A 26277-nucleotide genomic window follows, 5' to 3' on the forward strand; every position below is an offset into this window, starting at 1 on the left:
TGTTCCTTATTTGTCAGCTTTTTTGTCATTGTTTTCCATTGTCCATGGGTACAAACAATAAAGTGAAGAAAAAAAGTTAAGTTACACATTTATTTATTTCCTTTTTTATCATATTAGAAAATCTCCAAACATATTTGACAAGCAGTACATCATCAAAAGCAGCTTTTTATTAAAAAAAACGAGCACACACATTTAAAACAAATACATTTAAATATAACATTATAACCTAAAATAAAGACATAAAACCCCAAAATAAAATACCCAAGGGGTCAAACTAAGTCTAAGACACCAATAACGTTCAGTAACTTCGTTTTTATTTGCACCATGTAATATTATTGACTGAAAATAAGAGCCTTTAAGGTTTGTAAATGACTGAACTCCATTTCCAACAATTCCGCGCTCTATTTTTCTACCTACCTCGCGCATGCGCACATGCTCGTAGAATGCGGATTTCAAAGCTACTACGAGTAGCTAGCTAGTAAAGCTAAAAACAAGCTTCTTGTTGTCGGACTTAACAACGGTTTAAAATGTCCAAAACACACCCGCCGTGTTCGATAGTCACGACTACCGGAGGACCCTCCTCTTCCTCTTCTTCCTCCCCGGCTGGAGGGTCCACATCTCCCGCCACGGTGATGAACGTTCAGCCCGAGAAACCTCAACATTACACGTACGTAGCTAGTTAGCATGTTAGCACGTTAGCACAGAGTGTACACAACATCACGTGTGGAAACAAACACACAGCAGCAGTTAAAGTGTGTTAACTAATAAAAACACAGTCATTTCTAAACGTTATGTTGTTTTAAATGATGTGATCAAGCTAATTGAGGGTTAAAGGGGACAGGGCTGCATTCAGAGGCCTGACGTTACTCACTAGCCTTTTATTTAAGTTCTTCATTTATACATGTGTCTAATTGCAGCATACAGTTAATTAAATCACTTTAACTTCACTGAGGTTCAATCTGAATACATCTTTGAATGGTATAGATACTTCTTATACATGAATACATTACTACATTCCTAGCATCTCTTTGAGCATATCTTTAATAAGACTGTACACCACTGTATATCGAAATATACTAATTGTACATGTTTATTGCTATATATTGTACACAAATGTGCATATGTTTACTTTAATCTCCATTGTTTTGCATAGTTGTTAGTTAGTATTCTTAGCCCTGCACGCTACTTGCACCAAGTGGTCTCTTGCAGTGTTTTCTTTCACTATTAGAAATATTAAAAGATCCATTAATACACTTTGTATTGTTTAATATGACTTAACAAAGCTTATTTCGGGTTAATGTGTTTTTGAATGGGGGCAGGGCTCGATTCAGAGGCCTGACGTTACTCAACAGCTGTTTATTACAAGCTTGATTTATGTATAAGTATGTCTCATTGTGGTGGGATGTAACTCACTACATGTTGGAGGCAATTCTTACCTTGTTTGTTTTTACAAAGTGAGTTACGAGCTTCTTTGCATGTATTGATCGATAATACAGAATACAAATCAACCCTTAAATCAGTATGCATTATTACAGATTAAGCTACCGAGCAGTATAACAAGTCAGTAAACATCAACACTAATGCATTTACTTATGATATTCAAATGTAATAATCTGAAATCGGCCGTACTAGAACAATCTTGAATATATTTAAATGTATTCTAACGGTTATCAAACAAGGCAAGTTTATTTATACAGCACCTTTCAACACAAGGCACTTCAAAGTGCTTTACAAACAAGAAAGACATGAAGAAACATATTATGGAATGGCATTTAAAAAACACTCATTTAAAAGCAAAGGTTTATGAATGAAAGTGACAGAGCCGTGTGAGCTCTGACTCAATCATCGCTCACTGTTTAGCACCTCACTTCCTTTCTTCTTGTTTAACACTTATTTCAAGTGTTTCGTGCAAAACGAACCCGCCTTTGGAAAACTCCGACCCCACGTACCTTTTTAGTTTTCGCCGAAACTATTCCTCTTTTTTAAATGCACATTAGTTCACCTTGTCTTTCTAGGACTTTTTTGGTGTCCTACAAAACTCAAATCAAGTATTCTGAGTGACTGAGTTCCTGCCTCCAGGTATCTGAAGGAGTTCAGGACGGAGCATGACACTCACCTGTTAATAACTAACTTACAAATGATGTATCACTTGTATAGACTCTCATGGCACTCCTTTCTACTTGACTGTATTTACTTGCACGATCTGTTTGATTGTGTCGCTCTGTTGGAGGAGCCTGTGATATCAGATTGTCACCGACATAACTACTCTGCAGCTAATGTACGAATGACAACAAAGCCTTGAATCTTGACTGAGTCCCCCCCCCCTCCAGGTATCTGAAGGAGTTCAGGACGGAGCAGTGCCCTCTGTTCGTTCAGCACAAATGCACGCAGCACCGTCCCTTCTCCTGTTTCCACTGGCACTTCCTGAACCAGCGGCGCCGCAGACCCATGCGCCGCCGAGACGGGACGTTCACCTACAGCCCCGACGTTTACTGCACCAAATACGACGAGGGGACGGGAACCTGCCCCGATGGAGACGAGTGAGTGAAGCTGAGATATCACATCCTGTTTGGTTATCGGAGCCTTAATGAAGCTTTACACGTCACATAACCCTTGGTCCAACAGTTCAAACAGATAAACACATTGTTGTTTTGCACCGATCAAAGTTAAGAGCAGCGAAGTGGAACCAAAGTTAACTTTATTGTCAATCTTTCAGTTTGTGTTTACAGACAGAATACCGTTTCCCAGAATACAAAAACAAATATATATAAAAATATGTATATACCTATTTCAGGGGGTCCGCGGGGTCTTAAAGTATTACAAGATGATCAATCAATTTAGCGAAAATGAAGGCTCTTAAAGGGCATTTTCCAAGGTATTACATGTTGTAGCTTGTTTTCAATAAGTATATGAATGGTCCAAAGAGGTTGTGTTCTACAGTCTGCCTGAATGTAATCATGGCGTAGGTGTGTAGTGTGATTCTGTGTAGTTTATTGATGGCATCCCGTTGGGTTTGACGTCATCTGAACAGGACATCGCGCGCTCACTGCTTGATAGCGCGGAGGCCCGTTTACGCCGGTTGCTAAGCAACATCGTTTATGGTGAAATGCAAGTCTGCGTCCAAATGGTTGGAAGATAAGGAGGAAGGACAATCAATACCGTATATAGTCAATGTGAGGTAAAGTGTGTCGCCAAGGTAACCGGTTAAAACTCCGAAGTGGCGATGAGGTCTTGTCATGTCTGGAAAGGGTCTTAAGAAAGATCTTAAAAGGTTTTACATGTGACTTCAGGATTCCTGCAGACACCCTGTCTGTAGATATACACAATCAACAGACACATATGCACACATTAAGACACAACAATCAATATACAAAATAACAGTCACTTCAATATCTTTGAGAATGTATTAGTGTCTGAGTGTTGTTGCATGTCACGTTTATAATAATACATTTTATTTGCAAAGCACGATTCATTGCTAAAAGTAATCTCAAAGTGCAACAAGGGGCATAATATAAATAAAAAATGTGATTTATTAAAACGGTTGAAGTTTATAAACAATGAAGCCTCTAGGAGAATAATACTTTGGGGATGTGAGAAGAGATCCGTAAACACAAAGCAACGCAGATCAAAAATAATGCTGAATATCTAGGTCAGAAATAGCTCAATGCATTTAGGTATCATTAATCACTGAGGGCGACTTTACTGTGCTTTATGGCACTTTCTGGTATCATTGATGGCACACTTACATGTGATCAAACACACCGGCTCTTTTTGCAGTGGGTTTAAAGGAATGACTTGGTTAGAGAACATCATCTAGCTCTTTTGTGGCTGAGGGTTGAAAAAGCTTCTTGCCGGTATCTCCTCTCTAAAGCTTTTGATATTTAAATCCTGCTGTATCTTGTGTTGTTCAAATGCATGACAAAGCACCGGGTAATGTGACGGACAGTGAAGTGTTGATAGAGGAGGAAACACCCTTTACACACAATGCTATGTCGAGTTGTAGAGAAACGAGCCGTATGCATAATCTCCACCGTTAGCATCTGAACGTACTGACAGACACGTCCAGCTCTTCTCGGGCTTTCACAGACGTAGAGGGATGTCAATGTGGAGCTGATGGGTCAGACTTGGATGTTTTTGTTTTGCTAATGAGCCGCTCATCAAAGAGCTACGGGAACATTTGAAAACATTCTGAAAACCCTTAGTTAGGAAGTATTTTGAACACTGCTTGTGTGTTTGGGATGCAAAGACTCTGAGTCATTAGGGGTGTAACGGTTCACAAACATTTCGGTTCGGTACGTACCTCGGTTTTTTGGTCACGGTTCGGTTCGGTACGTTTTCGGTACAGCAGAATTTTTTTTCACAAAACAAAACATATATATATATTTTTTTATTCTTATTATTAAACTGTGAATATTCACTCAAATAAATACAAAATATAATAAAATGAACATTAAGGTGCAGCATTTCGATGAACTGAAATAATCTGTATTTGAACTTTACTGTGCTAGTACCTAAGCAGCCAGCTTGACATTAGGACTTGCTTGTCATTGTATTTTCATGTTGTTTAAAGAAAGATGAACTTGTCCACATTGCTTGCCGAAAGGGCAGATCTGCTGGCACTAACAATGTCTCCTGCTGTGGAGAAAACCCTCTCTCTAGGGACAGAGGTAGCCGATACAGCCAGGTAGCGCTTTGCTAACATGGCAACATAGCTTGTAATACAGCTTTGTAATAGCTTTGGCTCGGTCTGAACTTTCTGCGAGTGGTGGAGGTTTACATGCTAGTGGGAGTTGGGTTTGCACTTCAGTCTTTTTTCTTTTGGTACCGGTGATATTCACGTTCGGGTGATGCCTTTTCAAGAGTGTGCAAGTTTGATGTATTGCCAGCCGCGCAACCAATGTTAGTTGAAACAATGCCGACAAACAGCTTTTGGTTCGGTCCACCTGTCTTTGTCCGTCATCCTTGTACGTAACTGCGAAACCAAAATGTTCCCAAACCGGAGACTTCAATGATGCTGGAGGATTTTCTAGCTCAACTTTATCTGCGTTCGCCATTTCGACAGTTCCTCAAATTACTGACTACATTTGAACGCATCCCTCTGACCAGCTCTCATAGTATGCCTCTCGTCCAATGAAATGACTTGCTCGCTCTATGACGCGTTGAACCCAATGTGAGCAAATTACTCTGAATGCTGCGACGCTGCACCTGAGATTACTTCCAAGAAGTTGTTCACGTTCTCAATTTTTTTACGTTTAACGTTATATTCGTTCGGTACACTTCGGTACACACGTGTACCGAACCGAAGGGCCCGTACCGAATCATTTCGGTACGTGTACCGTTACACCCCTATGAGTCACTATATCAATGTTTGGAGTAATGCTTTGTCTGATGGCCAATGTTTGGATGCAATTCATTTGCATTATTCAGTGTTTTTTTAATTCCTCTTCTGTGCAAGGAAAACTAAAAAATCTTCACCATAACGAAAGTAATTCAGTCCCTCACGTCGCTTTCTTGAAATGACTGCAAATCTATATTAAAACCCCATTAAAGGTCTCCTATCATGCAAAATGAACTTTCTGATGTCTTGTATACATCACCGTGTGTCCCCGGTGTGTCCCCGGTGTGTCCCCGGTGTGTCCCCGGTGTGTCCCCGGTGTGTCCCCGGTGTGTCCCCGCTGTGTCCCCGGTGCGTCCCCGGTGCGTCCCTGGTGTGTCCCCGGTGCGTCCCCGGTGTGTCCCCGGTGCGTCCCTGGTGTGTCCCCGCCGGCGTCCCTGGTGTGTCCCCGGTGCGTCCCTGGTGTGTCAGGGAACTCACGCAGCGTCAGGAAATAAAACCCTCTCTCTTTTCCTCCGTACCCAAATCTCTAAAAACGGGGAACAACGGAGCTGATCCAGATTTGCGTCGATATGACTTAATATCTGAAATGTGGACCCACGGCCCAATCAGAAACGTTGCTATCAGAAACAATGCACGACTGTTCTGGACGTAATATGGTCGGTGTTTACATTAGCATGCTAACACTCAGAGCTAACCTGTACTGGAGAGCATGTGTGTGAAGAAGCAGGAAGTAAAAAGGAACTCACCTTGTGGTATAACCGGCAAGAGAGAAAGCCTTTGAGCTCCAGACTGTTTCAGAGAGAATCCTTGATAATCCATGATATGGAGTTTCATCACGGCAGCATTTAGTTTAGACAGTAGCTGCCGGGTCCCGCACGAGCTCAGACCCTCCTCTTTAAAGCTTTATCCCCAAATCAGCACTTTAGAAACAGGAAGTGAAATAGAGGGATATGAGGCATGGCTAGAATGATCTGTTTGGTGTTTGGAGCAAAACACTTCAGACATGTTTTATATATCTGTATATATCTGAGACCTCTGCTGTTGCCTAAAGATAGCATGATGGGTGACCTTTAATATAACCTCTTTTTGTTACTATTTCTTTTTAAATTACATTTTTTATTTCAAGCTTGTTATGAAAATAAGTTATTGGGCTTTTTTATTATCAACTTAGATTTGTTTGAAAATGTTTCCAACTTGAATTGACTGAATTTATTGGAAAATTGGGTTCTTATTAACACATGAATACTGTGTTATATGAACATATATATTCTGTCCATTATTCCCCTTAAAGGTCTTCTTCTCTGTTAAAGTCCATGTGGTGTTTCTTTGCTTCCTGTCCTCCAGATGCCCGTTTCTGCACCGGACGGCGGGCGACACAGAGCGCAGATATCACCTCCGATATTATAAAACCGGCTCCTGTATCCACGAGACGGACTCCAAGGGCCACTGCAGTAAAAACGGGTCGCACTGCGCCTTCGCCCACGGATCACATGACCTGCGCAGCCCTGTGTACGACATCAGGTGCCGAAATAACCTCTGATTATCCCCAGACCCTGGAGAGAAAGTACTCCGCTTTAAAAAACACATGTGGATAATTACTGGAAAACCTATTTTTGAGGCAAATCATGTCGTTTCTCATGTTAGGAATATGCGTGGGTGCTTTTGAGCATGATATAGATACGGAAAGAGAAGTTAGAATTCAAGACAAAAGCAAATATTACAAAAATCAAGACACATAAATATAGGTTATTGACATTCGTATTCTTGTTGTGTTTTTGATATAAATGAATATGCACATGAACCTGCATGTACTTTGCAAGGTCCTGTCTTTTATCTAAACATTTCCAAAATTCTGAGAAATATACACAAGTTCCCAGAATGTTAACCCCTAACCCAGAATGTTAACCCCTAACCCAGAATGTTAACCCCTAACCCAGAATGTTAACCCCCAACCCAGAATGTTAACCCCTAACCCAGAATGTTAACCCCTAACCCAGAATGCTAACCCCTAACCCAGAATGTTAACCCTAACCCAGAATGCTAACCCCTAACCCAGAATGTTAACCCCTAACCCAGAATGTTAACCCCTAACCCAGAATGTTAACCCCTAACCCAGAATGTTAACCCTAACCCAGAATGTTAACCCTAACCCAGAATGTTAACCCCTAACCCAGACCTAACCCAGAAGGTTAACCCCCTAACCCAGAATGTTAACCCCTAACCCAGAATGCTAACCCCTAACCCCAGAATGCTACCCCTAACCCAGAATGCTAACCCCTAACCCAGAATGTTAACCCCTAACCCAGAATTCAGACGAAAACATTCAAAGTGACCCGTTTGGACCGAAGCTGGACTAATCAGCAGATACATATAACTCATCGGATCACTTGACCTGTGTACGATATCCCTTTGTTTACTGTGTGTGTGTGTGTGTGTGTGTGTGTGTGTGTGTGTGTCAGGGAGGTTCAGGTGATGGAGTGTCAGGGTCCCTCGGAGGGGGGGGGAGGCGGAGGAGAGTCGGGTCAGGCGGCGAGTACAGCGCTCATCGAGAAGATCCTGAGCGAAGAGCCACGCTGGCAAGGTACGTCTTCTCCATGTCTCTTCTACATCAACACGTGTCCCCTCTTCTTCATGTCTCTTCTTCATCAACATGTGTCCCCTCTTCTTCAGGTCCTTTCTCTACATCAACACGTGTCTCCCTCTTCTTCATGTCTCTTCTACATCAACATGTGTCTCCTCTTCTTCATGTCTCTTCTACATCACACGTGTCCCCTCTTCTTCATGTCTCTTCTACATCAACATGTGTCCCCTCTTCTTCATGTCTCTTCTACATCAACATGGTGTCCCTCTTCTTCATGTCTCTTCTACATCAACACATGTGTCCTCTCTTCTTCATGTCTCTTCTACATCAACATGTGTCCTCTCTTCTTCACGGTCTCTTCTACATCAATATGTGTCCCCTCTTCTTCAGTCTCTTCTACATCAACATGTGTCCCCTCTTCTTCATGTCTCTTCTACATCAACATGTGTCCCCTCTTCTTCAATGTCTCTTCTACATCAACATGTGTCCCCTCTTCTTCATGTCTCTTCTACATCAACAGTGTGTCCCTCTTCTTCATGTCTCTTCTACATCAACATGTGTCCCCTCTTCTTCATGTCTCTTCTACATCAACATGTGTCCCCTCTTCTTCATGTCTCTTCTACATCAACATGTGTCCCCTCTTCTTCATGCCTCCTCTACATCAACATGTGTCCCCTCTTCTTCATGTCTCTTCTACATCAACATGTGTCCCCTCTTCTTCATGTCTCTTCTACATCAACATGTGTCCCCTCTTCTCCATGTCTCTTCTACATCAACATGTGTCCCCTCTTCTTCATGTCTCTTCTACATCAACACGTGTCCCCTCTGTGGAAAGAGACTCTGAAAGTTTCTCTCTCTTTTTGATCCATTTCTATATAAACCTGTCTGAAAATGAGCTGATCAGATTTTGGCCACTTTGTGATGTCATAACGATGTGTTGTCTTGTGTAACCATTAGCCAATCAGCAACCAAGGTAACCCCCCCCCCCCCCCTATCACCTGAATCTCCTCCTAGAGCACCTTTGAGTTCTTTGTAACCAAATGTCTCTCAGAGGGGCGTGGGGAGGGGCTCCTTACTTTCATCTAAAGTAACAGACAGAGAATCAGCACTTTTAAAACAGGGCTGAAACAGAGGGGATTATGGGTAATGCTGCAATGATCTGTTTGGTGTTTCAGCCAATCAGAGACGGGTTCTGGATATATCTGAGGCCTGTGATATATTGTCGATAAACAGTATGATAGGAGACCTTTAAAATAGGTTTCCTCGGTCATGAAACGGAAAACATTAGAAAGATGTGGAAAATCGGGGAATTCCTAAAAAAAAAATTGCATTTGAAAATCTCAGAATTCTACGTATTTCTATGAATTTCAGTTTTTTTAGACCTAAAAAACGGACCTTATTATACCTCTCACTTTCTGCAAGGTAAAATAAAGTTGTGGAAAAATTAAATGACAAATAGTAGCATTATGAAAACTATTATAACATTAAAAAATTAAGAGAAATATGTTCACAAACTATAAATCCAGGAACAAACCTCTTGATCTGATGAATTTTCACATTTCAAGGTTCCATGGTTTTATTGTCATATGCACAAAGTGTAGAAATTCTGTCAAAATCAAATACGGTTTATTGCGGTGATAAATAAGTCGATTGCAAGATGACGAACAGATGGATGTTAGTCGGAGCACTCGGGTGTTTACCAGTCTTTGTCCCTGTGTTTTTCCTCCCTCAGATAACAACTACGTGCTCTCCCACTATAAAACGGAGCTCTGTAAGAAACCTCCTCGTTTGTGTCGTCAAGGTTACGCCTGTCCGTACTTCCACAACAGCAAAGACCGGAGACGCAGCCCGCACAAACACAAATACAGGTGAAGCACCCCCGACTGTATTTCCACACCTTGCTGTTGGTTTCTTTGAGTTTGGGCGTGTCTGAATACGCGTCTCCCCGTGTGAGCAGAGCGCTGCCGTGTCCGGCGGTGAAGCAGAGCGAGGAGTGGGGCGACCCGAGCAAATGTGAGGGAGCGGAGAGCTGTCAGTACTGCCACACCCGCACCGAGCAGCAGTTTCACCCCGAGGTCCGTCTGTCAAAATATATAAACGGAGACATTATTTGATTTTTATTTTCCTGACATTTTCAGAATTCTCGAGGAATTTTTTTTTTGTGTTTTTTTAATTCTGAAGAAAAAAAACATTCAGATAATTTTTTTATAATAAAAATGAAAATCTCAGAAAACTGAGATCAGAATCGTGAAAAAAGTAACGTTTTGGAGAAAAATAAAATGTCAGAAAAAAATTAGTTGTTTTTACCTGAGAATTAATTTGTTTCCTAAAAAACAGAATTCTTGGGATTTTTTTTTTTTAAATTATGAATAAAAATACAATTTGCAGCTCATCTCAGAAAAAAAGGTTTTATCTGTTATCTAAACATTCTGGGAGAAAATAATATCTAAAAAAAACATCCATTTTCTCAGAATGTTGAAAGAAATCCCCGCAGGTAAATAAACCTTTTGTGTTTGCTTGTTATTCCAGATCTATAAATCCACAAAGTGTAACGACATGCAGCAGAGTGGCAGCTGCCCTCGGGGGCCGTTCTGCGCCTTCGCTCACATTGAAAGTAAGTCCTTTTAGAAACACCTCTAAAAACAACCGAATCATTAAAGGTCTCCTATCATGCAAAATGCACTTTATGCATGTGTTGTATACACATAGAGGGATATGAGGGATGTCTAAAATGCATGATCTGTTTTTGAGCAAAACACTTCATAGACATGTTTTTAATGTATTTTATATATCTGCTATTGCCTACAAATAGCATGATAAGAGACCTTTACAGCTACTGACCCAGAATCAGCACTTTAGTAACAGGGCTGAAATAGAGGGGGCTAGAATGGGTGATCTGTATAGTAGCAGGGTTCCTACGGTCATTAAACACCTGGAAAAGTCATGGAAATGTAACTAAATATAATTTATATTTTATCTAATCGCCGAAATAGTAATACTATAACGATAATAAATACTGTATCGTATAGTAATGAAACGTAGAATGGCATTTAACTGACGAGGTAGAAGCTAGTAAGCCTATTGGATTTGTTTTAGACACAACATGTTTCAGATGCAGACCTTATTTTCCTGTTGCCATTTTCAGTGGTGCGCTGAGTAGGGCTGTGCGATTATGGCGAAAATCATAATCACGATTATTTTGGTCAATAATTGATATCACGATTATTAAAAACGATTATCCATTTACTTTGAAAACATCCATTTATTGAAAAAAAAGAAATGTAACAGTATGTTTTTAACAGTTAATTACCCTGAACTTTAAGTACAACTCAACTGAAAAACCAATACAAAAAATAATAATAATCGTTTTATTTCGATCGTAATCGTTGCAAGCCAAATCGTAATCGAGATTAAAATACGATTAATTGAGAAAACTGAGAAAGAGTAATTTTTTTGGTCATGGACAATTAGGTAACGGTCCTGGAGAAGTCATTGGTGAAAAAGTGTATGAACCCTGTAATAGGAGACCATTTAAATACATTTTCTTTGTACCCCTCTTCCAGGACCTTTTTCCTCAGAGGAGCCTTCCTTCCCCACCCCCAGCTCCCCCCCCGCCGCCCCGGCCTCCGGACCCCCTCCCTGCTCAGGAAGCCTGCTCCAGCCCCATCAGGCTCAGGATGGGTTCTGGTTCTTATTCGGACCCTTTCTCGCCCTCTGCGGGGTCATGTGTGGCGGAGCAAGGGCTTCTGGGTAATGTGTTGTCTCTGTGCGAGGATATGAGCGCGTGGGCCGGAGAGGGGGGTTACGGGAGAGCGCCGGGGTTTGAGAGGGAAGACCAGGTGAGGAGAACAGAGGGTTGTGTGCATTATGAAGAAATATTAAATATAAATACAACGTTTTTTTTAAACACTTTCTTTAAACAGCACACAAACCTCCACAAGACATAACAACATGAAATACATTAAATTCACTTCACAAACATTATCATTTCTTTTTAATAACATTTAAAAAACTTTTTCTCAGACTGATATCCTGCATGTTTTGATCTTTCTCATCTTTCTGGTTTCAGGCGAAGCAAAGGAGTTTCGCTCTCGAGCAACGACACAGAGAATTTGCAACAGCACAAAGCAAACAGGTACAACGCCTCCATTGGACTGCTTTGTTTACTTCCTGAACACAGTGACATCACTATCGAACACTCACGCTCCTATTGGCTAGCGCTACAACACATTTTATTCCATCAGGGTGTCCGCGGTTCTTACAGAGTATTACAAGTTGATAAATCAATTTAGTGAAAATTAAGGCTATTAAAAGTATTAAACAGAATTTTCCAAGGTGTTACATTTTGTATCTTGTTTCCAATAAGTATATAAATGGTCCAGAGAGGTTGTATTCTACAGTCTGCCTGAATGTAATCATTGCGTAGGTGTGTAGTGTGATTCTGTGTAGTTTATTGATGGCATCCCGTTGGGTTTGACGTCATCTGAACAGGACATCGCGCGCTCACTGCTTGATAGCGCGAAGGCCCGTTTACGCCGGTTGCTAAACAACATCGTTATGGGGAAATGCAAGACTGCGTCCAAATGGTTGGAAGATAAGGAGGAAGGACAATCCATACTGTATATAGTCAATGTGAGGTAAAGTGTGTCGCCAAGGCAACCGGTTAAAACTCCAAGTGGAGATGAGGTCTTAAAATGTACGGAAAGGGTCTTAAAAAAGGTCTTGAAAGGTCTTCCATGTGACTTCAGGACTCCTGCAGACATGTACATGGGTTAGTTGAATAATCGACTCTGATTGGTCAAATGGGACATTTTAGAAGTCAATATGACATTAGTACAGACTGCTAAGCACTATAATGACTTAAGGAGGATGAAGAGAGAGAAAGTTTAAAAGACGCAGTGCTGGACCTCAGATACAGACAGGAAGTGAACACTAACAGGAACACGGTATGGACTCTGTAGTGTCTAAGGACTTGAAACTGTGGACATTGATCAGAGCTGCCTTCATCTTAAAGGTCCCATGTCATAATGTTCTGGTTATCACCCGTCCCCTTGTGTTCTGAAGCTTCTGCATGTGAACGGTCTGCAGAGTCACAAACCCTCAAAGTGCACCCTGTAGAGAGTGAAACTCTAACACAGAGAAGACCTGTCTGTGCTGCCCCAGAACGCCTCGTTGGACATTTATCTTTTTCCATTGTTTGCTTCCTGGGTATAGTGACGTATTCGGGTATACGCAGAGCCGTTACGTTTGGACCAATCCGCGGGCTTCCTCACACACACACACTCGGCGGGACGTTGCGAGGCTCGCTGCTGCGAGACCTCAACAATGGAATTATGATCAGTAGAAATGGCCATGACATGGGACCTTTAAATTCACTTGTCGGAGCTCCAGCCAGAGTTTACTTTCTTAGAGGAAGCTATACGATCATTTTTAAGTCAATAAAATCATTTCAATTAATATTGGGAGCCCAGTCGTTAGTGTGTTTAGTATCTGGCCGTGAAATAAGCGGGATAACGTGCAGCGAGGCGGCATTATTGGAGAAAGAACAACCGACCGGGTCATCGCGTCGGGCTCCGTGATCCAGGGCTCTTTTTGCAGTAATGACCGCCTCGCTGCACCTTACCCCTCGCAGCGTTAGTAACTCTTGCTTCTCGTGATTCCTCCAGGACTTGCTGGTGTTTCTGCCAGTAGGAAGCCCCCTCAGTCTCTCCTCCAGCATCCCCTCCAGTCTGGCTGCCACCCCCCCCAGCCCGGCTCCCATTGGTCCCCTGGGATCCAGCATGTCTTCGGGCATGAACGCCAACGCCCTGCCTTTCTATCCCACCAGTGAGACCGTGGAGTCCGTCGTTGGTGAGTTGGAGACGTGCAGAAATCAGAGAGCTGTGACGGTATGAATCTGAAATGACTGTAAATCTGATTTATATTTGTGTTTCTGTTTCAGAGTCGGCGCTAGATGATCTGGATCTGAATGATTTCGGTGCTTCGGGGCTGGAGAGCAGCTCTGCTTTACCCATTGTGGGAGGCATGCTGGGTAATATCTGAACCAAACCCACCATTTCACACCATGTTAAGCAGTGTCTACCAAACTTTTGAGATTATTTACAAATATTTATCATCCAATTTAACCCGACAAGCGTAGCACATTTCCGGTAGTGCAACAAATAAAGTCCTGACTATTTAGGTTTGTCTCCTTTCTACATATTTTTAGCTGCTGCTCGTTACCTCAAATACATGTTCTTGAATTGTATCTGTCATTCTAAATCTAATTTGACTTCAGTATGACACAAGGCGGTCTAGGGATCTGCACCTATTTATCCTCTTGACCATTAGATCCATTAAGATCCTTTACATAATCGATAAAGGGCCTCCACACCTTCTCTAACACAGTGGTTCCCAACCTGGGGGGCAAATGAATTAATCCTAGTCCAATAACCATCAAAGTCGCTCCAATAGTGCTCCTTAATTACGCTTTCATCCTCTTTAACAAAATACTTCACATTCATCCAGTTTGTGACAGTAGTTGTAGCATTTTTGAGACTTTTAAACTTTAATTACTGCTGTTGCCCCCCCCCCCCGTGAGTGTGTGTGTGTGTGGGGGGGGGGCGGCCCTTCCAACAGGAGTCATTTGGGGGGGCTCTTGGGAAAAAAGGTTGGGAACCCCTGCTCTAACACATGCTGTCTGGACCTTAATATCAGGATATCTCCTCCAATGGGAGGCCTGACAGCTTCCGATTCAACCAATCAGTGATGCTTGGGCTGTGAGCCTTTTTCCAAAACAATGCAATACAGGTTTTGACGTAGAAGAAGCAGAGGTCTATAATGGCGCTTTTACACTCCAGCACGTAGCCCGGTTTTTGTTGCGTTTCCACTAGGGCTGGTTCCGGCTAACGGGGACTTTTTCACCTTTTTTCTGGCCCTCCAACAACCGGGCTGAATACGCTAAACTAGTGACGTAAACACTCTCGACTGCTGATTGGTCAGAGAGAATCGCTGGCAAGGGGGCCACTACAACAAAATGAACATATTTGACCGTGATTTAATTGTAATACACGTTTCAAAATGATGCCGAAGTAACAACGTACTGATACCGGTTAGTAAAAAACATGAATTAATGCTTTGACAAGTCTGCAGACAGACGGCAGGCGAAACACCTTTAAAATGCGTGTTTTCTGAATGGAGATCGGCTAAGATAACGTTATATATGCTCCGACCGTCCACACTCACAACAACGGCCTACAGACATAAATAAACCAGCGACTGTATTCACCATGACACAGGCAGTCTGTGGTTTGTACTTGTTTCACTTCTGTCTAGTTTCTGAACAGATATGAGGAGCTGTGAGCTCTGAGGGCTAACAGCTAACGGCTGATGTTGGTTTTGTGGTTCGCATTGAAGATGACGTCACGGCAGTTTTACGCAGCGTTGCTCCGCCCGCCGAACAGCCGATCGCCCCGCCTACACTGCGTTACTATAGTTACTACCCCTGTTACTAAACTGTAATGGAAACGCAGCATAAAGTGAGCCTGGCCTACCCATACCGTACTAAGCCGTGCGAGGCCCTGCAGTGGGAAAGCGCCAAAATGTTCGCTCACTATATTCATGCTCTTCTGGATATAAACCCAACAGAAAACACTTTGGATCCAGTCAAATCTGCTTTGAAATGATCTTGTTTATTGTACCTCGTACCTCTTCCCAGAACACCTTCATCTTTCTGATATGTTTTTCTCCTTTCTACATATTTGTAGCTGCTGCTAGTCAATTAAAACTGATTGTTTCTATTAACAACTCCAACCTTTGAGAAACACATCGCTTTAAACACAACTCATTATTGTTTGTCTCTTTTCTCCAGGAGGTAGCCAGTTCCAGAGTTCAGCTCCAGTAAATATCCCGGGATCCTTTAGCAGCTCCGCCCCTTTTAGCTCGCCTTCGCCTTCTCCACCAATCAGGACGCACTCTTCGCCTTTCTTCTCCACGCCCCTCTCACAGCCCAGCCAATCAGAGAGCACCTTCCTGGGACCGTCGCACAGCTCGTTAGGTTGGTGGAAATATAAATGTCCTGTATTTTATTTAATCTTCTACTGCAACCACAAGGGAGACACCTGAGCAGAATATGTCCTCTTTTAGGTTTTGAAGTGAATAGTTAATCTACATTTCCATCCCTTCTCCTTGCAGGTCTGAATGGTATGAGCAGTAGTATCTGGGAGCACTTCCCCTCGGGGCAGGGCTCTCCGGGGACCCCCCCCACGCTGCTGTCTTCAGGGGCGTGTGCAGAAACCCCTCGTCTGAAGCAGGAGCTGGAGGAGGCGCAGAGGGCGCTGAAGCAGTGGAGCCACAGCTGGAGGCACTCAGCTCAGGTGGGTAGGTAGTGGAGCGAGAGGGAGAGAAATGGAGTTTATGCTAAAGATTATTTGGTAGGTAATATATAATTTTATAATTCTGACTTTTTAAGTATTCTGGTTTTTTTTCACAGAAATATGAGAATTTTTCAGATTTTTTTCTTTTTTTCAGTAAGACAGTCGGCATTCTGGGATAACAAGTTAAAATTCTGGAAAAAAAATTCATTATTTCCTGAATTATGAGTTTTTCTCCGAGAATTCAGATTTTAGTATTCTGGATTTTTTTTGCTGAAAAAAAGTGCCAGAAATGGCCACCAGGTTTATGCTAAAGCTAGAGGGTGTTTCTCAATGTCGAGGACGCTTCCTTGGTAGTACATGTCCCTCTGAGTCAGGTCCTTCAGAAGCTAGTTAAGAATCCTTCCTAGCCTCGGAAAGCGAAGAAAGGTGGAACAGGCTAACAGGTGTGCGTCATATGCGAGGTCTTAGATGGAGCGCCATTTCCGCCAAAGATTTTGGAAATTGGTTTTTTAAGACCGCGGAGGATACACATGTGCAGCCTCGACATTTCCCGCAACGAAGGACGCCGGGCTCGGTAGAATTCCAAGGAGCCTGGACATTGGAACAGTCCTCGATGATGTAGCATCCTTGAAATAGTGGCTCTGGAGCATCCTTCCTCGACATTGAGAAACACCCCTACAGTAGATTAAAAAATGTCCCAAATTGTGATCAATAAAGTACTATCTTATCTTATCTTATCCGGTAGGTATCTAACTTTTTTTTTATTACACATTAAGCCTAAAAACATGCAAAATATTGTATTTGTTTATTTGAAATTCAATAATAAATAATCAAATACATGTGTGGCGAGTGTGAGAGAAACAGCCATGAGGTTTATACTAAAGAAAGATTATCCGGTAGGTATTTTATAATTTCATAATTCTGATATTCAGTTTTTTCAGTAAGACAGTCAGCATTCTGGGATGAAAAATAAAAATTCTGAAAAAAACAGATTTATGCGATTTTAAGGGAAAAAAACGTTTTCCTCACATTTTGAATTATTTCCTGAATTTTGAGTTTGTAAGTATTCTGGGGTTTTTTTGCTTTTCAGAGTTTTTCAGATTTTTCTTTTTCTATTTTGGGATAAAAAGTAAAAATTCTGAAGAAAAGTTACAAAATAAACAATAATACTTTCCCCCAAGATTTCCCTTCATTTTTACGTGACTTCATGGTTTAAAAAATGTTTTGAAATGGATTACAATAATAATACATACTAGAATACAGGGACACCAAATCATTTACTGAGTGTTTTCATTTCATCATGACTTCATGGCTTTATTGTCTTATGCACAACGTCAGCAACATAGTTTGTTGGTAATACAGATCTGAAATCCCAGGCTCCGCCAACAATACAGAATACCTGAGAGATAAACTTGTGTAAAATAGTGCAAGAAGAATTACAATTAAAGTGGACCTATCATGCTATATTTGAATAATATTTTGTTGGGCCATACCTATATAAAGTATATAAATATAGTTTTTTTTCAAAATACCAAACAGATCCTGCATTTGAGCCATGCCTCATTTCGCTCTATTCCAGCCCTGTCTTCACAAGGGCTGATTCTGTGAAGTAGCTTTAATGCAAATGAGCTGCAGCTGGCCACGCCCCCCTGCAGGAGAGGGGGGGCGTGGTCAGAGATCAGCTGCTGGGCTGTCAGAAGAGGGGGAGGAAAAGAGATCTCCGTCCTCCGTGTTTTATTCTTATATGAATATATAGAGTCGTTATTCATTTGTTTTAAAGCTCAATAAATAACAAAGAAGACCTTTGACCGGCACTTTTCTAATTTTGTCCGGAAGATTTAAACTTTAACGGACATCAACTGAAACTCTGCCGCACGGTCCCCTCGTCCCTTGGAAGAGGCGGAGAGGTGGGTGTTTGTCATCTGCTGGTGGACTATCGGAGAGAATTACAGCGAGGGAGGGATTGCATTGAATTACAGCAGCACGAGCAAACGCTTGCCTCGGGGAGGGAGACAAAGAGCCACAGCGGAGAATAAACAGAAGGGCAACCATGGCAACCATGCGCGAGAAGTCTTCTTCGCTGCTTTTGTGGCAGACTACAGCGCCACTTACAGGCCTGGCATATGTACTACAGCGTCTCCAGCGCTTTCGAGCGGCAATGGCCGGCTGTGGCCCAACCTCTCATTCCCCTGATAGGTGGAGAGTTGACCACTAAGCGGAGCACCTCTTTTGTGACGTAGAAACATTAACGTCTGTATCAGCTCCGTTGCAGCCCGGTTTTTAGAGATTTGGGTACGGAGGAAAAGAGAGAGGGTTGTGTTTTCTGACACTTGGTGAGTTCCCTGACACACCGGGGACACATGTTCATTTGTCCTCCTTCTCTACTTTATAAATAGTGCAATCCTGTTTTGACTGGGTTTTCTGCCTCCTGTTGTCTTTTGCTGCACTTCTGAAAAAGCTGTCCTTCATAAATAGTGCGTTCACCTGGTACATGATATTGTTTCCTGCTTTCTTCCTGCTGTAGTCGTGGGCGGCTCTGAAGGCGGACGCAGAGGAGTCTCGATCTCGTGCTTCTCGGTTATCGATGGAGTCGGAGCGAGCGAAGCAGGCGGAGGTGGAGGCGCAGCGGCAGGCGACTCTCCTGCAGGAGGCGCTGGAGAGCTTAAGGAACGGAGAAAACCCTCATCTGGCTCTCCATCAGCTGCAGCTGCTGCACCGCCTGCCGCTGGACTCTGTGGTCAGCCTGCAGGCGCAGATCTGCAGCAGCTTACAGGCTGTGGAGCAGGTAACACACACACACACACACACACACACACACACACACACACACACACACACACACACACACACTTGTAGAACACTGTAGTCTACCAACAACAGCATAACGTGTATCGTGCATTAAAATACCTTCAAACGACGAGGCCTACTTTCTTCGAGTTGTGCAAAGTCTCTAATGTTTTATACCAGGGGGGTCAAACTCAATTTCATGGCGGCCACATCAGCATTAAGGTTGCACTCAAAGGGCCGGTTGTAACTTTAAGACTTTATAAATATACATATATAATTATATAAAATAATGTATTATATTACATGATTGCCTCTGCATTGGATTATTATGGGATAGGGTAATAACTTCATAATTAATGTCTGAAAGCAGAAGTCTAGGGCAAATAATTGCAAGTCTCTTCAGTGCGCATGTCACAAAATGAGATTGTGGGACATGTAGTTTATGGACAACGTGCTTCTGTAAAGTGGCATGTAACCGTATAATAAACGTATTATATTCTTTGCAAGCTCTTGCGGGCCGGATTTGAGTTCGACACCCCTGATTTAGAGTAACGTTTTCTCTGGTATCTTGTAAAAGTGCGCTATAAACAGAACTCGGTATGACTAGCACCCAAATTAATTGTCTTTTAATTTGTTTATTTTTTGGGTTTCTATAGCTATATTTGTATTTGTTGACCTGTGAAGTTTTTATTGACTGACAAAGTAGTGGTGAACGTCATTTGGGGTCCTTTAAGGGGCCGTAATCATGAACGTTTTTTCCCGGGTCGATGGAAGTGTCGACTTTTCGAGGGGTGCTGAGGAGGTGCTAAGCTTTTAAAACAACTCCTCCATATTTGCTGTAAATTAATATTTAGGGAAGTAAAGACATCTCTCGGCTTTGATTGGTTGTTATTCGTCACATGGTAAGCCTCCCACTGCTGTGTTAAAAACAAAGTAAAACTATTTTCAACTCTGGGGGATACCGTGAAAACAATTATTATCATTATCTGAATCATTATCGGGCCTTATGTTACAAAAACCACCGGGTTAATCCTCCGAGATGTATTTCTTGAGGTCTAAATGTGTTCCTCTGCGTCTCCTGAAGGTGGTGTACAGGAAGCCGAGGCACTGCTGTGTGACCTGTGGAGATCCAGGATCAGTTTCGCTGATCTGTGGTCACGGCCTGCAGTGTGAGAGATGCTCCAGCTCCACGGAATGCCCCCTCTGCCCCAAACAGACCCAGGACCAGCAGCTCTCCTGACCCCCGAAAAGACCCCGGACCAGCATCTTATAACCCATGAACAGACCCAGGATCAGCAGTTCTCCTGACCCCCGAATAGACCCTAGACCAGCAGCATCTTCTGACCCCCTTCTTACACCAGTCAGTCCTGATTCCTCTCATAATACCAGCTCTGGATCTCTATCTAAAAATCAGTTGGAGGACGTTTTATAATGTGACACAGATCTGGTTTTGTATTTGATAAATCTCTGTGAAAGCTCTAGGATTTTTCTCGTTGGTTACCGAGGAACACAAGTACTTTTTACTAGTTAATGCTCTTGACCAGCGACACTGTTCTTCACCCCTTTTCTATCTTTGTGAAAATAAGACCTGCTTCTACTTCCTCTCAAACTCTAAAAAAGGCCTTTACACAACGAGTACGTGACTAATAAAAGAGACAATAATGCGGAGAACTCGCCTACGAATGTTACATGTTCCGAGGCATTTAAGCCATCAAAGGGATTGGCTCAATTCAACACAAAAATATATCAAAATACAGGAAAAACAATAAAACGCTGGCATTTTACAGAATTAGCTCACTTTAAAGAACATGATACCGGTGTTATCTACCTATCTACCTATCTACCTATCTCTCTATCTCTCTACCTACCTACCTACCTATCCATCTATCTATCTGGAATTGTGTTTCCTGAGGTTTTAAAAATGTTGTGCCACTTTTTAAGGTCAACAGCAACTCTTAAACATGTCTGGCATTCATGAGCTATCTTAAAATAAATAATCAGGTCTGACTTAAAACGCTTAAAGGGCATATTTAGCATCATTTATAATATAAACCGCTAACGCCAAATCGGGGTCGTTATACCAGTAGCACTTGTAGATTATATCCTTAATTCTTTCATAGTTTTTTTAGCGAAATCAATTCTCAATATTTAAAATGTTTAGTAATATTTGTTTAAATGTCTACGACAGACGGCCTCTGTTGAAGCACTCAGGTTTCTAACATTCTTCTGAACATCAACTGGAAGAGGAAAAGCATGTTAACGCAATCAAGGCAAATGAACTCGTGTGTAGTCTTTGAAATGTCATCTTTTCTTTTTTATGTTAAAACCAGCCCGTTTTATACGTAATCTCTGTACGGAAGAGGATCAGGCCCACATGTAAGATACTCTTTGGAGATCTGATGAAAGGTTATTATTGATCTGACATTAAACTCAGAATTCTCAATTTTTTCCGGAAAAATACCAAAATTCGGAAGATTCTTTTGAATTCGGGGAAAAAATCAGATTATTTTTTGAAAAAAAGTCAGCATTCTGATATTTACCCCCGAACAGACCCAGGATCAGCATCTTAAAACCCCGAACAGACCCAGGATCAGCATCTTAAAACCCCCGAACAGACCCAGGATCAGCATCTTAAAACCCCGAACAGACCCAGGATCAGCATCTTAAAACCCCGAACAGACCCAGGATCAGCATTTTAAAACCCCCGAACAGACCCAGGATCAGCATCTTAAAACCCCCTAACAGACCCAGGATCAGCATCTTAAAACCCCCTAACAGACCCAGGATCAGCATCTTAAAACCCCCGAACAGACCCAGGATCAGCATCTTAAAACCCCCGAACAGACCCAGGATCAGCATCTTAAAACCCCCGAACAGACCCAGGATCAGCATCTTAAAACCCCCAAACAGACCCAGGATCAGCATCTTAAAACCCCCAAACAGACCCAGGATCAGCATCTTAAAACCCCCTAACAGACCCAGGATCAGCATCTTATAACCCCCGAACAGACCCAGGATCAGCATCTTATAACCCCGAACAGACCCAGGATCAGCATCTTATAACCCCGAACAGACCCAGGATCAGCATCTTATAACCCCGAACAGACCCAGGATCAGCATCTTATAACCCCCGAACAGACCCAGGATCAGCATCTTATAACCCCGAACAGACCCAGGATCAGCATCTTAAAACCCCCGAACAGACCCAGGATCAGCATCTTATAACCCCCGAACAGACCCAGGATCAGCATCTTATAACCCCGAACAGACCCAGGATCAGCATCTTATAACCCCTAACAGACCCAGGATCAGCATCTTATAACCCCCGAACAGACCCAGGATCAGCATCTTAAAACCCCGAACAGACCCAGGATCAGCATCTTAAAACCCCGAACAGACCCAGGATCAGCATCTTATAACCCCCGAACAGACCCAGGATCAGCATCTTAAAACCCCTAACAGACCCAGGATCAGCATCTTATAACCCCCGAACAGACCCAGGATCAGCATCTTAAAACCCCTAACAGACCCAGGATCAGCATCTTATAACCCCCGAACAGACCCAGGATCAGCATCTTAAAACCCCTAACAGACCCAGGATCAGCATCTTAAAACCCCGAACAGACCCAGGATCAGCATCTTAAAACCCCCGAACAGACCCAGGATCAGCATCTTAAAACCCCCGAACAGACCCAGGATCAGCATCTTATAACCCCCGAACAGACCCAGGATCAGCATCTTATAACCCCCGAACAGACCCAGGATCAGCATCTTATAACCCCCGAACAGACCCAGGATCAGCATCTTAAAACCCCCGAACAGACCCAGGATCAGCATCTTAAAACCCCGAACAGACCCAGGATCAGCATCTTAAAACCCCGAACAGACCCAGGATCAGCATCTTAAAACCCCCGAACAGACCCAGGATCAGCATCTTAAAACCCCCGAACAGACCCAGGATCAGCATCTCTGAAACATTTTTTTAGTTTAGGAACAAAAATTGAATACCTCTTTTCTCAGAATTGTTACTTTCTTCAAGAATCATGACTTTATTAAGTATTCAGTTTTTCTTTGCAAAATAAAAAGATAATTTTTGAGAATCTGTTCAATTTTGGGAAGACAGTCAGAATTGAAATATATTCACATGTGACCATGTGGCCCTAATCCTCTTCCGTATCTTTGACATGTCACACTGTGTCAAATCTCGTCTTATATATATGTTATTCATACACACGCATCGTTGATTAAATCCATAGCTATTTCTTGCACTGATTAGACAAAGCATCAGAGAAGCAGACGGATTATTGTTTAAATGCAAGTCTTTGATTAAACCCATATCTCAGCATCCTGTCCACAGCTCATCATCACCAGTGTTTCTGTCTGAGTGGATTCTCCCATGTTTTTGGTACAGATCATTAAAACAAATTGTATATTTTTGGAAGAAGAACAACTGTCTTGTGTTTTTTGTTTTGGGTTAAATCCCCTCCTGGGACTGTTTCTCTCGCTGTCTTCGCTTCTTCGCGTAGGCCTGAGCCTCTCTCTCGCCTCTCCTCGACTCCAGCAGCCGCAGGATGTTGTCGTCTGGGAATAAAAACAGTTTGGTTATTTTAAAGGTCACCTATTATGTGATTATAAGCGTCTTTGAGTTTCATGAAAAGCGCTATAAAAGTCCCATGTATTATTATTATTATGCACTTGTTCATGTCTCTTCTACATCAACATGTGTCCCCTCTTCTTCATGTCTCTTCTTCATCAACATGTGTCCCCTCTTCTTCATGTCTCTTCTTCATCAACATGTGTCCCCTCTTCTTCATGTCTCTTCTACATCAACATGTGTCCCCTCTTCTCCATGTCTCTTCTTCATCAACATGTGTCCCCTCTTCTCCATGTCTCTTCTACATCAACATGTGTCCCCTCTTCTTCATGTCTCTTCTACATCAACATGTGTCCCCTCTTCTCCATGTCTCTTCTACATCAACATGTGTCCCCTCTTCTTCATGTCTCTTCTACATCAACATGTGTCCCCTCTTCTTCATGTCTCTTCTACATCAACATGTGTCCCCTCTTCTTCATGTCTCCTCTACATCAACATGTGTCCCCTCTTCTTCACGTCTCTTCTACATCAACATGTGTCCCCTCTTCTTCATGTCTCTTCTACATGAACATGTGTCCCCTCTTCTTCATGTCTCCTCTACATCAACATGTGTCCCCTCTTCTTCATGTCTCTTCTACATCAACATGTGTCCCCTCTTCTTCATGTCTCTTCTACATCAACATGTGTCCCCTCTTCTTCATGTCTCTTCTACATCAACATGTGTCCCCTCTTCTTCATGTCTCTTCTACATCAACATGTGTCCCCTCTTCTTCATGTCTCTTCTACATCAACATGTGTCCCCTCTTCTTCATGTCTCTTCTACATCAACATGTGTCCCCTCTTCTTCATGTCTCCTCTACATCAACATGTGTCCCCTCTTCTCCATGTCTCTTCTACATCAACATGTGTCCCCTCTTCTTCATGTCTCTTCTACATCAACATGTGTCCCCTCTTCTTCATGTCTCTTCTACATCAACACGTGTCCCCTCTTCTTCATGTCTCTTCTACATCAACATGTGTCCCCTCTTCTCCATGTCTCTTCTACATCAACATGTGTCCCCTCTTCTTCATGTCTCCTCTACATCAACATGTGTCCCCTCTTCTCCATGTCTCTTCTACATCAACATGTGTCCCCTCTTCTTCATGTCTCTTCTACATCAACATGTGTCCCCTCTTCTTCATGTCTCCTCTACATCAACATGTGTCCCCTCTTCTCCATGTCTCTTCTACATCAACATGTGTCCCCTCTTCTTCATGTCTCTTCTACATCAACATGTGTCCCCTCTTCTTCATGTCTCTTCTACATCAACATGTGTCCCCTCTTCTTCATGTCTCTTCTACATCAACATGTGTCCCCTCTTCTTCATGTCTCCTCTACATCAACATGTGTCCCCTCTTCTCCATGTCTCTTCTACATCAACATGTGTCCCCTCTTCTTCATGTCTCTTCTACATCAACATGTGTCCCCTCTTCTTCATGTCTCTTCTACATGAACATGTGTCCCCTCTTCTTCATGTCTCTTCTACATCAACATGTGTCCCCTCTTCTTCATGTCTCTTCTACATCAACATGTGTCCCCTCTTCTCCATGTCTCTTCTACATCAACATGTGTCCCCTCTTCTCCATGTCTCTTCTACATCAACATGTGTCCCCTCTTCTTCATGTCTCTTCTACATCAACATGTGTCCCCCTCTTCTTCATGTCTCTTCTACATCAACATGTGTCCCCTCTTCTTCATGTCTCTTCTACATCAACATGTGTCCCCCTCTTCTTCATGTCTCTTCTACATCAACATGTGTCCCCTCTTCTCCATGTCTCTTCTACATCAACATGTGTCCCCTCTTCTCCATGTCTCTTCTACATCAACACGTGTCCCCTCTTCTTCATGTCTCTTCTACATCAACACGTGTCCCCTCTTCTTCATGTCTCTTCCACATCAACATGTGTCCCCTCTTCTTCATGTCTCTTCTACATCAACACGTGTCCCCTCTTCTTCATGTCTCTTCTACATCAACACGTGTCCCCTCTTCTTCATGTCTCTTCCACATCAACATGTGTCCCCTCTTCTTCATGTCTCTTCTACATCAACATGTGTCCCCTCTTCTCCATGTCTCTTCTACATCAACATGTGTCCCCTCTTCTTCATGTCTCTTCTACATCAACATGTGTCCCCTCTTCTTCATGTCTCTTCTTCATCAACATGTGTCCCCTCTTCTTCATGTCTCTTCTACATCAACATGTGTCCCCTCTTCTTCATGTCTCTTCTACATCAACATGTGTCCCCTCTTCTTCATGTCTCTTCTACATCAACATGTGTCCCCTCTTCTTCATGTCTCTTCCACATCAACATGTGTCCCCTCTTCTTCATGTCTCTTCTTCATCAACATGTGTCCCCTCTTCTTCACGTCTCTTCTACATCAACATGTGTCCCCTCTTCTTCATGTCTCTTCTTCATCAACATGTGTCCCCTCTTCTTCATGTCTCTTCTTCATCAACATGTGTCCCCTCTTCTTCATGTCTCTTCCACATCAACATGTGTCCCCTCTTCTTCATGTCTCTTCTTCATCAACATGTGTCCCCTCTTCTTCACGTCTCTTCTACATCAACATGTGTCCCCTCTTCT

At 42.6% G+C, this 26277-nt stretch overlaps 2 protein-coding genes across 2 annotated transcripts in view; one reads left to right on the plus strand and one right to left on the minus strand.

The window, feature by feature from the left end:
- Positions 1-216: 216 nt before the first annotated feature.
- Positions 217-23507, plus strand: unk (unk zinc finger). The gene is given in 16 exon segments (XM_034196776.1): positions 217-667; positions 2331-2540; positions 6683-6859; positions 7798-7919; positions 9652-9787; positions 9877-9994; positions 10449-10533; positions 11483-11526; positions 11528-11758; positions 11989-12054; positions 13586-13769; positions 13861-13950; positions 15769-15954; positions 16092-16273; positions 18798-19058; positions 20145-23507. Coding segments are annotated over 16 exon segments (2388 nt in total). The 5' UTR covers positions 217-527; the 3' UTR covers positions 20301-23507.
- unc13d (unc-13 homolog D (C. elegans)) overlaps positions 23086-26277 on the minus strand; it is a gene marked incomplete at its 5' end in the record, with an annotated part of 28276 nt that continues 25084 nt past the window's right edge. Inside the window, 1 exon segment of the mRNA XM_034196775.1 lies at positions 23086-23641. Within this exon segment, the coding sequence (XP_034052666.1) occupies positions 23535-23641 (107 nt within the window).

Source organism: Gymnodraco acuticeps, unplaced genomic scaffold, assembly GCF_902827175.1.
Source record: "Gymnodraco acuticeps unplaced genomic scaffold, fGymAcu1.1, whole genome shotgun sequence".
Classification (NCBI taxonomy): Eukaryota; Metazoa; Chordata; class Actinopteri; order Perciformes; family Bathydraconidae; genus Gymnodraco; species Gymnodraco acuticeps.